We start from the raw sequence: 12,133 nt of genomic DNA, 5'->3' as shown, positions 1-12,133 counted from the left end.
GAAAGAAGAGAGTAGATATATAGAAAACCAGAACATAAATAGTAAAGCAAACTGCTCATTAATCTTGTTACAAGACAAGTCTCAAAAAAAATGAGGCAACATGTGGACATGTTTGTTAAGTATCTTATTAATTGATGATTACTGAGAAAAAAACACGACTGAACTGGTTAGTCATCCCAGTTTTAGCACTACCACCTCACCTGCACAAAAAGCACCGTAAGTCAGTTTTCAATTTGCAAATTCTGCTGCCAATTACCAAATAGAAACAACACTGCTAGACAGTGGACGAGTATGATGAGATACAAAATATTCCAAATTAGCAGCATAGGCAAGCAATCTCATCTAGCTAAATCTTGTTTGTCAAAAATTAAATGCTCACGTTAATAGGTATTGCTTTTTTTATTAAAAAAACAGGTTTTTTCTCCCTCCCAATCTCCTGCTGCCTCAAAAGAAGATCACTACCTAGCCGAACTAGTCGAGGGACTTATCTGGAGACAAAGATATACTGTAAATCTCTCTTCCCTTTCTATGTTGTTCATTAGGGTAGAAGGTTAGTAGGTAGTCAAACGTCGTCCAGTTTCCCATATCAATTGCTATTATTGCTAACCTATTATCTTGTTCTTCAATTATGTTATTGCATGTTGTTTCCACCATATTATATGTTGTTGTTATTGTTCCCTTCTCCTTTATTTTAGCATCATATGACATCTTTATACACCACCTTCCCCAGACCCCACTTACGAGATTACATAAGGAGTGTTGTTGTAAAACAGAATTGAATGAGACAATGTTTAGGTGTCATTTAATTCATGGAAACTTCGCAGCAACTGTCAAACAATATGCAACCCAGCAAATCAAACACATTCAAAAAGTAAACTGCATCTTCCAAATCTTCCATATGAAATTTTTTATAGGAGCAGACCACATAAGCCAAGTAAACAAGGTGCACCAGAAAAAAATTATGAGCTGAGAATGTGAGTATTTCAGTATTAAAAAGTCATAGCAATAAGCAGATGTCCTATCGGTCCTTTAACACTAATAAACAAGGTGCACTTGGGGCTTTTAAAAAATAGCGTTATTAACACTAATTCGAAAAGAGTCATCTCTGTCCGGTAAAAAAACTTGAATCACATTTCCTCAAATAAAAGATTCCAATGTCACCCTTAGGCCTTAATGAACAGGACCCTTGTTTCTATTAGTATAATGTGTTAGTTAAGTAGGAGCGGCAAGTGGCAACAAGGCCATACTCATAGTAGGATTGATTGAATACACAAACCTGAACATTCCAGTAAGGCAGTAACATATTGTTCCCAAATAACTTAAGTTGATAAGTAGCACAAATAAAGGAGATCAACCCACACTTATCTAACATAATTGTGCAATAAGATATATAAGTTAGAAGGCATATGCTCCTCACATCTTGTTTCTAACGTCCTTTAATTAAGGGTGGCATATAAGTCTTCTCTTTACGAGAAGCTATTCAAGTTGTTTTTACTGGGCAGGTGTTTTTAAAAGCCCCCAAGTTTTCCAGTAAAATCCAATAACTTCAGTGATTTGTTGCAACATGCAGCAACTAACAAATACTGAGTTAATCAGAAGTCGAGACACAGCGAATTAATGCAGGAGTTGGATAGGTTCTATTATTGTGTACACAGCAATTGGCATTTTCCTTATTTTTGTCTCTATAAGGATGTATCCAGAATCCTTCAAGACATGATATTAAAATATATAACAACAAACAATGGAAGAAATTCGAGAGGACTCAACATTGATGCAAAATCATTGAAAAGGCATTATTTTAAGAATTGTGCAAAGAGTACAACAGGAATCAAAATACAGAGAGCTCAAAGGAAGTAATAGCACACACTGGACACGCTTTAACACATACACCAATCAAATCAAAGACACAGGCAGAGACATTACTTTGCATAGGAGAAGACATCCTCAATTTTATGACAAGGGCACATCTAGCCACTTAAGCTTAGATTGCACAAGAAGCAAACACTTTTATGAAAGGGACACATCTATACACCTGAGCATATAAACTCTGATTGAACAAAAAGCAACCATCCAACAGTCAGGTGAGATAAAGGACAAGTGAAAACTGGTGTACCTAATGAGATGATTGTAGTATGATCAATACTAAAATTGATGGTCCTGCTTAAGGTACAGATTGGATACCTTCAACACATAGTATAAGACAAAACTGACAATGAAACAAGTAGAGACCCAAGAGAACTCACAGTTTAATTTTTGACAAGGTACTCAAAAGAACTCAAAGTTGATATGAACATATCAAAAGAAGGCACTAGATTCAATCATTGTAGTATAATCTATACACCTAGATGAGAAAAAACACAATTGGCATAGCTATGGGCTTAAGAGGAGGAGTCTAGGGAGGCTACACAACTTCAGGAAACACCAACCCACGCAAATTTAATCAAGCATCTATCCAGCATCAGCAAAGACAATTCTTCACATAGGATCATACAAACAAAAAAAAGTGACCCCCATTCGGATCATTAGCATATCAATGAGACCCATTTCATAAAAGTAATAAAATTCACAAACCCCACTTCTTTCAAGCACATCAAATTGTATTCCACGAAACACAGACTTCAAACAGTTGGTTGAGATAATAAAGAATCACAAAATCAGAAAGAGGTCGTACCAAAAGAGACAATTGGGGTTCACTACAAGCACGACCCATTTCGAATCTCAGTGAGAGTGAGAAGCAGCGGCGGAAGAGGTGGAGTGAGAAGGAGTAGACATCTTGTTATAGGCAAATTCGCCGACACAATAGATGCTGAAGGCTACAACTGCGATGCCAAGACCAGGGAAAGCGTGGCGGAACTGATTGGACAACATAGGATGCTTCCTCCACTCGTCCCTTCTCCTGAAAAACTCTCCGGTGGTTCCCAATGGCTTCCCCATTTTCGATCTGTTCTTCTTCCTCTTCTTGATTTTCACCCAAATTGATTTGGAGCACTGCCTTACAGGACTTTTAAGATTGGCTCCTTGGGCTTGGGCCTTCTATATTACCCACTAGTAAAATTAACCTCTCACACACATATTTAAAAAGATAAATATCAATTAATAATATATTAATTAAAAATAAACTACTTATAGCATATTATTATCATTTTATAGCACATCAATTAATAATATATTAATTAAAAAAATATTTAAAAATAAACTATTTATAGCATATTATTATCTAGCATACTAACTAATAATATATTAATAAAAAAAATTATTTTATTATTTGACTAATAATTATTATGTTTAAATAATTAGTTTCATTTATTCACTTATCTTTTATCAACAAAACCTTTTAAATTATTACTGATTAATCAATTACTTTTTAAAGTTTTTAATATAAATAATAAATTATCAAATATTAATCAATTACCTTTTAATGTTATTAATATAAATAATAAATTATTATTTATTAAATAATTAAACTTCATATTATATAGTTACCTTTTAAAAAACAAAATCTAAAAATTAGGGATTTGATTTTAATTAATTTCATATTATATGGTTACCCAATAACTACCCACCCCCATATAAACCAATACTCTTTTACCTTCCCACAATACACTCAACCTCTCCCACACTTCTCTTTCTACCATATTAATTTTGCACGCATTTTTTAACGTTTCTCTCTCTATTAATTAATTGAAGGTAGCACACATTTCTCTCTCTATTAATTAATCAAAGACAACACGCCTAATTTCTCTGTCATATCAAATCTGAGCATACATATTCGCACGCTTAATGTCATCTTCAAGTACAAATCCTTTCAAGCTTTAAACTTATTTTCCAAAATCAGATTAAGCTTAAAATCCTTATTCAATTACATCTCTATCAATCTTCCATAAAATTAGGTTTTTTATTTTTTGACCATCAAATTCGTAATATTGCATGATTTTCAGAAAAAATCGTGTTGTATAGAACATCAACAGATTTATTTCTTAAAGTTTTTATTTTTTCTCTGATTCTTTTGTCAAATTATTTAATTTTTATATGTAGTTGCTTGATTTTAGGAGAAATTTACGTTGTATAGATAATGCAGGTTTCTTCAAGTTTTATATTTGTTTATGTCAAATTCTTTAATATTTAATTGTCTATAAATTTTTAGGATCTGGGTTGTTGAATACAATATCTAAACCAAATACCCTAAGGAGATTCACAAGAGGTACAAACTATATCGGTAACTTCATGGTTGAAATACCATCTTTTGATTTATGTATAACTCAAATTCAATCGCAAATCTCAGGCTATACAGCTGCGATGGAATTAGAAAGAAGTCGAATGATGAACTAGTAAGGTCTAGTCCTTCTAAAAGGAAAGTAGTGTCAACGGTGAAAACAATCGGAAAAAAATGTTATAAGAGGACGAAAGTAAAAATTTTTGTCCCGGACATGATTGGAGAACCGGTTGTTAATGAAGAACAAGACGAAGTGAGTGAAGAATCACATAGTTCATCAATTTCTTCTTCTTCGTCGTCTTCTTGGTGTGTGAAACCAAGAGATGACTTTGACTTGTAACAAAAATCCAGCAGTAGAGATCTTGTAACACTCATGTCTGCATGTTGTATAAAATATATTTAACTGTATATGTCATAATATATTAAGTGTTGTATTTAATGGTAGTATGCTTAAATGAATACTTGCATTTTATTATATGTGTATGATTTTTGTATAAATTTCGATTGCAATATGCAAAAATATATGAACATTGCATGAAGAATGTATAAATTATGAATGTCATATTGAACTATGATATATGTAACAGAAACAAATGGTATATACATGAACATTATATGAATACTATATGAACATTTTATGAATGTCAGTAAAGTTCAATGTATATATATAATGTATAAACATTGTATGAATTATGAATCTCATATTAAACTTGGATATATGTAACAGAAATAAATGGTACATATATGAACATTGTATGAATACTGTATGAACATTGTATGAATACTATATAAACATTTTATGAATGACAGTATAGTTCAATGTGTATTTATAATGTATAAACATTGTATGAATTATGAATGTCATATTGAACTTTGACATATGTAACAGAAACAAATGATATATATATGACAATTTTTTACGAAATCAAACTTTATAAATGTCAATGATAACAACTGCACTCAATAAAACAAAATGTGTTTCTAACATTCAAAACAACACAATAACAAATGTAACATTATGAAATCATTGTTTTTGCACAGGATAATTTGAATATGTCTTTCTATTGTGTCCACCTTGACGACATCTATTGCAACTCATTTTTGTCCCTTTGAATTTCACGTCAGCAAACCCCTTCCATCTTTCAAGTTTTGGTCTACCTGTTGTACAAAATTAATACAAAACATATATTCTAATTCATTAGAAACATATACTGTAATTTTGAAAAAAAAATAAATGGACTTTCATACACAAATGATACGCGTTTCGTATAATCTTCATACACTATTAAAAAAAAATTCAGACTTCAACTTTACATAAATTTATAATCAGTTCATATAATTCATACACACTTCATATACAGTTAATATGTCATTCACTGTCCTATACAATACTCCAATTAAATAAACACAATACATTTTCAAATACAAGATTAATATAAAATATATATTATAATTTAAATAGAAACATATATTGTACGCTAAAATTTATCAGGTTACTAAAAAAAAAAGAAGTGAAATATACAGCTATGAAAATTTTCTTGAATTTTTAGAAAAAATGACTTATACGTTGAAAGCAATCTAAAAATAATCGTAAAATTTTGAAAAGAGGACTACTTGTAACGTTGATCCAAATATGTTTGAAAATGACAATCTGAAAGTATTCTGAAAATCCAAAAATATTTGTTATTATCTGATTGGGTTGTTTACGGAATTAATTCAAAAAATAATATTATTTTATCTAACTAGAGATATTTAAGACAATGATGATAATTTGAAAATGTTTAATATCCCTAAAAACGCTAATCATATATTTAACTTTGATTAAACTTCCTAAAAAGTGTAACTATTCATATTAGAAAACGTGCTACCTACTTTAAATGTAGCAATTAATAAAGAAACAAAAGTTTCATAATTTGTGTTGTCACTGTGTTAATTATTAACATTAATTATCCATTATTACTTTATTCCCTTAATTTTTAATTAATTGTTAATAACAACTCTTTTTAATAAATTATAATTAACAATATAATTATTAATAAAATGCTACAAAGTGAGATATTAAATGCTACACAATGAAATTAAAATTCTAATACCGTAATTTGATAATATTACTATATAAAATGCTATATACAAAGTTTACACTATGCACTATCATAATTTTGTAAGCCCAATTTGTTTGAAAGAAAATTTGTGAAACAACTTTAACTATAACGTTGATCAACATGGGTTGTGGTACAGTAAGATAATACTAAAGTCTTGAATTCAAGTCTCGATTATTTATGAGTATGAGAAAAAATTTATTTGAAATGTTATCTTTGCAGTGTATAATATGAATTTCGAAATTTCAACACATTCACCAGATATCGAACGAAAAAAAAGAGAACTTAAGAAGTATTAAAATTGAAATATTAAAAATTACAAATTTTTTTATTTGGACAGTTTGATTAGATATAACGAAAATAGGGTTTCTTAAATATTTGACAAAAACACTTAGATAAATTAAACGGACCAAAATTAAAGGGATTATTATTAGATAAATATTACAGTCTTCATTCAATTTGAAGGATTAACTCCTCTATTTTACTTCATTCATTTTCAGTTTTCTCTCTTTGAACTGAGGGAGTAAAGTACAACAACATGTCTACTCTTCAATTGGGTATCATCCTTTCATCTTCCTCTCCAATGTTCTTGGCAAGTAATTCTCATATACCCAAGAATGTATTGCCTTCTATCTCACTTTTCCCCACCTACTTTGTAAAGAATCCCTGCAGAAGAACCTACAGTCATGCTGACCCAAGAAGGGGTCTTTTCAAGATTTCTTGTTCTTCCACCTCAGAAAATCTTAACAAGGTTATGTGTCATGTGATGTAATTAAGAAAAAAATCTTCTATTTTTTTAGTGAAAAATTGAATCTTGAAAATTGGCATTTTTTATATCGTCAGGAGTCAGATGTAGTGGTGGTGGAGGAGAAAAGTGTTTCTGTGATTCTTCTTGCTGGAGGAAAGGGGAAAAGAATGGGTGTAAGTAAAATATGAGTTTAAGAGGGAAATAACTTATTTTGTTGTTTCCTATAACTTGTAATTCTATCTTCATTGTTTGTATTGTTTAGTTCATCTAAAATTTGATGCAGAAGGTCTCTAAAAACTGTTCTGTTTTTTCAATTCTTTGCATCTTTCATTCCCATATCTTCAATATCTACATTGTTAAAACTTTCTTCTGTCAGATGATATGGTTGTTATATTTTGTTTGGAATAGGCAAGCATGCCAAAGCAGTATCTTCCACTTCTAGGCCAGCCAATTGCATTGTACAGGTAAAAGTAATGGTCAACTTGATTCAATTATGACTAAACCTATCTAATACAAATTTCCTAGTGCTAGACAGTAGACATAAGTTACATCTTGATTGATACTTCTATAATTTATGCTGTGGCGAGAAATTGTTAAGTTTGCACGAATTGACCTTGGCAAATTGATGAATAAATCGAAGAAGGGTTAGCTAATAACGCCACGAAAATTGGTAGTCATTAGCAGGACCTCTTTTCTTCAATTGAGTTGGTTTGATATTTGACATAATCTGTGTGAGACTGGTGCAAGTCAAGATGGGTAATCAGAAGAGAGATGGTCTACTGCAAGTCTTGAACACTGATGCTATTGAGTTCTGTCTATCAATTCTCAGAAAGTTTTCTGAACTGTTAGACGACCAAACCAAGGACCCCCATGTTTATTTTACACAAGAATTGGGCACCACAAAAACTAAATCCATTTAATGTAGAAATTTAACAGTTTTGGGACCACAGTTTGGAGAGAAATCTTTTGTATCTACTCAACCAGTTCGATCACATATTTGACTTTGTGGTGACAATTTGTTGGATTGTTGCAGTTTCTACACTTTCTCCAAGATGCCTCAGGTGAAGGAAATTATTGTTGTATGTGATCCTTCTTATCAAGACATTTTTGAAGGTATAGAGTTAAAATGTCTTATAGTGTGTGTGTGCAGCCAATAGAAAAATGTCCAAGAAAGCAATGAATGTGAACTTACCTTCCTTATTCTGATTGCAATATCTATAGGAATTTGTGCGGACACTAAGGTAATGATATAATAATTCTTAATTTATTTTTTAGATGCCAAAGAGTATATCCAAGTTGACTTAAAATTTGCATTGCCTGGGAAGGAAAGACAAGATTCTGTATACAGCGGACTTCAGGTACGTGCTGTATGCTAACTCAAATTGTATAGGTATCTCACTTCCAATTTTCAAAAAACAAAGTTGGTTATGTTCGAGAACTTAATTTTTCTATAATTTACCAAGAGCCTTTTTTCCACCTTCATTCTCCAGAATATGTAGTTAGCCAAATATTCAGTCCTATCATGATTGGTTATACATAGTAGATCACTGGGCTGATGTCCAGTAAACTTGGGTTCTGTTGCTGATTTCATACAGAATGCTTCATGTAGGAAAAGTTATTAACTAGTTATCTAGTTGTTCCTGCTTCATTTGGTTCGTCTAAGGTGCTAAAACTGTTAGGCTCTTATGTGATCAGTCCTCGCTGCTCAGTTTTTGTCCTTAAGATTCTTTTGTCTCTTTTCTAATCCGAATAAGAGTGATAGGTTGATCTCATTCCAAATGCTATTGAAATGTTTGACTTTTTAGGGAACAACAAGTGGCTAAAAGCTTAAACTCAAGAGTTACCTTTTCCATTGCATTTCATCTTTCTTTGGTGATTTGGATGTTAACATGTGATCTTGAGTTATTATTGTTCAATTAAATTTCTGGTCAAATGTCTTGCATTCACTCCATAGTTAAAGATGAACTTGTGAAATATCTTCATCTTATCTGGTTCCACATATTGTTCAGAGTTGTGTCGTTATTATGTTATGCAGTAAGACAATATTATGGCCATGGTATTTCTCAGTAGTGATTGTGATTTTTAGAAAGTGTTGATGCTTTGCATGTCAGGAAGTTGATTCAAATTCCAAACTCGCATGCATCCATGACTCTGCAAGACCTCTTGTACAAATTGAAGATGTAGAAAAGGTTTGATCATTGCATAATCTCCTCCTCCTCCTTTAGTCTCTTGGCTTTGGCAAGAGATTTCTGGTATTGTGGGAAGTACTCCTGCAGAATATAACATGAATTCTGGAGATATCCATCTTCTTTATCTATAATTCTGCAACACATTATATGCAGATTGTTGACATTTTATAAAGGCCATATGTATGTTTAAGATTCTGAAGGACAAATCTTCCTTTACTTTTTCCAAGAATCTTCTCTGCAGGTCCTGAAGGATGGTTGGCTGGTTGGAGCAGCAGTTCTTGGCGTTCCTGCCAAAGCTACAATCAAAGAGGTAGCTCTTAATTATTGCTAGTATCTGATTTATAATAAAATATGAAGCTTCAGGTGGCTGACCATCTCCCATGAGAGAATGAAATGGTAGGAAATTGAAGCATGTTCTGAGTTTTATGTAGCCTTTTTGTAAGTAGATATTCAAGCTTATAGTTGCCTGTTAGAGACATCAACTTATATTTTCTAAAGCAACTCCTGGACAAGGAAGGACAATGTACTATGAGACTTGCTCTTTTTGCTATCTTGGCAGGCTAATTGCTCTAGGCTTTTACTATGGAACTATTAGGATGTCGTGTAACCGATGTTCTATTTCATCTATATCGATATTGCATAATCTCCTAAACACGTTTCAGGTGCTTCTAAGTTGTAGCATGGTACTATTAAGTCTCAATTTTAGTCAATAGATTTTCACTTTTATTATTTACTAGTATGCATTATCCCTATTATCACCGTATGGTTATATCTGTTTGATATTTGTTTAATAAGAAGTATTTTTAGGCTGTCCTACAGTTGCTGTCTAGTATTATTTCTCCTTTAATTTCTCTTGTTGACAGAAATTAACGTTGGCATCATAGTTCTATTAAACGTTTGGAGGGAGATAAAATGCATACTTATTTAGTTATATAATATGAAAATTAAGACCACATTTTATAAGACCCTGCAGGACCTTCATTATCCGTGCTTTAAATATGATGGCCAGATAAAATTAAGGCATTTGCTAGGAAATTTAAATATAGCCCTCTATCTCACACCTCCCCTATTTGACCTGACTGGCATGAATGTAAAACTGTTGACAGGAATGTTAATAAAGCCTCTATTTAAGTGCATTGGTCTCCCTCCTTATATTATATCACTTTTACTTGGTTCTGATTGGTCTATTAATTTTCATGTCAATTCTGGTGCAGGCAAACAGTGAATCTTTCGTTGTGAAGACTCTTGACAGGAAAACACTTTGGGAAATGCAGACACCTCAGGTAGTAAGCCTTTCTCTTTTAGAATTTTTTCTGCATTTGCAGAGACCGTTAAACAATTTTGTCTGGCACAGATAATCAAGCCTGAGTTGCTTAAGAAGGGTTTCGAGCTTGTCAACAGGTAGTCCTATATTCACGTCTCTAACAAATTTTGACTTCCAATATTCAATAAGCTTGTGCTTCTTTATTAGAGTTTCAATGTCTGGTATGTTCTCCAATAATTTATCATGATTATGCAAAGAACATAAGTTTTATTGTTGAGAAGTTTGAGAATGACGGGCAGTTTGAAGCATGTCATTTAAGTTAGGCGGCATGATATTTCAACTTTCTTTTCTAGGTTAGAGATGATAAGCCTGGGCCAAGTGGGGTTAGAAACAAATTAGTTCTCAAGACTTGTACTCCTTTATTAGGGCCTTTGATACTGTTACTTGATTGAAGATAGTGCTACATTTTCTTTTTCTTTTTCTGGCAAGGACACCACAGTTATTTAAAGAGCAAAATTGTTCTACATTTTTATATTAGAGACACCTTTTTAATTTGGATAATATATGGATACTTCCCCCATCACCCGCCAGTTGAGTTTGTTGCACTTATCTCTGGACCTTTCAAAATACAACCATAACCTCCTCAACTATGATGGACCAAAGTCCATTGTTGGTTTTCGCTTGAGTAACAAGTAGGTCTCTCACCTAGCATGAGGGTAAGACTGGTTTTAGGTCACTTTCCTTTCAAAAACACCAAACTCTAGACCAAAATAAACTTGATGAATTGAGAATATAACGAAGTCCAAGAGAAAGTAAAGGATTAGGCAACTTGAAAAGAAAAGAAAAAGTGTCAGCACATCCATCTGCCACTCTTTATCTCCATTAAATGGAAGAAAGATGAATTAATGGGGCAAACTGAAAAGGAAAAAGAAAAACGGAGGATATAAACAAATATTACCCTGCTTATTTTGTGTTTCATGTGGTCTTTTAGGGAAGGACTTGAAGTAACAGATGATGTATCAATAGTGGAGCACCTTAAACATCCAGTATATATTACTGAAGGCTCTTACACTAACATAAAGGTAGCCAACTAAACATATTGTCTTTTTGGCTCATAGTAGTATCCTCTCTACTGCACTTTGAGCTGCTTATGGATGCGTCAATATATTCAAATGTTGTTATGATATGCAGGTTACAACGCCTGATGATTTGCTTCTTGCAGAAAGAATATTGAACATTGAAGAATCTTAGGGTTTTCAATTTTCTTAGGCTTTTTTTTTGTTCAAACATTATAATTCCCTGGAAATTTGTATTCTGAATAGGTGAAGTTAACCTTCCACAGAGTTCCTCAGAAAATTTTGAGTCTTGTAAACTTATTGGCATAAGAAAGCAACATTCTTTCCAAGGTTCTCAGCTCATGAATGAGACTTTGACAAAAGCGTGCATATGAATGAAAGTTGGCTTGTTATGAAGTTATTAGCTTGCAGAAATATTTTTAGTTTTAAAGTGGAAAACAGTGAATACAAATACTTTTCTATTTGGCACCAATAGAAATGCTAAAATTACAGGTGTACTTTTGTTCTTAGGGCTTTATTTTACCCTCTTAAAGGATAAAAATTA

General features: G+C 32.2%; 2 protein-coding genes across 2 annotated transcripts; one reads left to right on the top strand and one right to left on the bottom strand.

The window, feature by feature from the left end:
* Positions 1–16: 16 nt before the first annotated feature.
* LOC107028069 (NADH dehydrogenase [ubiquinone] 1 beta subcomplex subunit 3-B) lies at positions 17–3,028 on the bottom strand. The gene is made up of 2 exons (XM_015229129.2): positions 2,672–3,028; positions 17–200 (listed from the first exon to the last, which is right to left on the bottom strand). Exon 1 carries the CDS (start codon positions 2,932–2,934, stop codon positions 2,719–2,721), a length of 216 nt encoding a protein of 71 aa, XP_015084615.1. The 5' UTR covers positions 2,935–3,028; the 3' UTR covers positions 17–200; positions 2,672–2,718.
* A 3,738-nt stretch (positions 3,029–6,766) lies between these two features.
* LOC107001352 (2-C-methyl-D-erythritol 4-phosphate cytidylyltransferase, chloroplastic) lies at positions 6,767–11,989 on the top strand. The gene is made up of 11 exons (XM_015199433.2): positions 6,767–7,063; positions 7,156–7,233; positions 7,469–7,524; positions 8,094–8,173; positions 8,336–8,418; positions 9,172–9,249; positions 9,491–9,559; positions 10,464–10,532; positions 10,604–10,650; positions 11,505–11,595; positions 11,705–11,989. Exons 1-11 carry the CDS (start codon positions 6,851–6,853, stop codon positions 11,762–11,764), a joined length of 924 nt encoding a protein of 307 aa, XP_015054919.1. The 5' UTR covers positions 6,767–6,850; the 3' UTR covers positions 11,765–11,989.
* The last annotated feature ends 144 nt before the right edge of the window (positions 11,990–12,133 follow it).

This window comes from Solanum pennellii, chromosome 1 (assembly GCF_001406875.1).
Source record: "Solanum pennellii chromosome 1, SPENNV200".
Classification (NCBI taxonomy): domain Eukaryota; kingdom Viridiplantae; phylum Streptophyta; class Magnoliopsida; order Solanales; family Solanaceae; genus Solanum; species Solanum pennellii.
This window is presented reverse-complemented; position numbering and strand designations above follow the sequence as displayed.

Bases quoted from the DNA above. Each gene is read 5' to 3' on its own strand.
- LOC107028069 (XM_015229129.2), bottom strand. From the start codon at position 2,934: ATGGGGAAGCCATTGGGAACCACCGGAGAGTTTTTCAGGAGAAGGGAC.
- LOC107001352 (XM_015199433.2), top strand. From the start codon at position 6,851: ATGTCTACTCTTCAATTGGGTATCATCCTTTCATCTTCCTCTCCAATG. The intron at 7,234-7,468 runs GTAAGTAAAATA...TGTTTGGAATAG, and splicing joins GAAAGGGGAAAAGAATGGGT to GCAAGCATGCCAAAGCAGTA. The intron at 9,250-9,490 runs GTTTGATCATTG...TCTTCTCTGCAG, and splicing joins AAATTGAAGATGTAGAAAAG to GTCCTGAAGGATGGTTGGCT.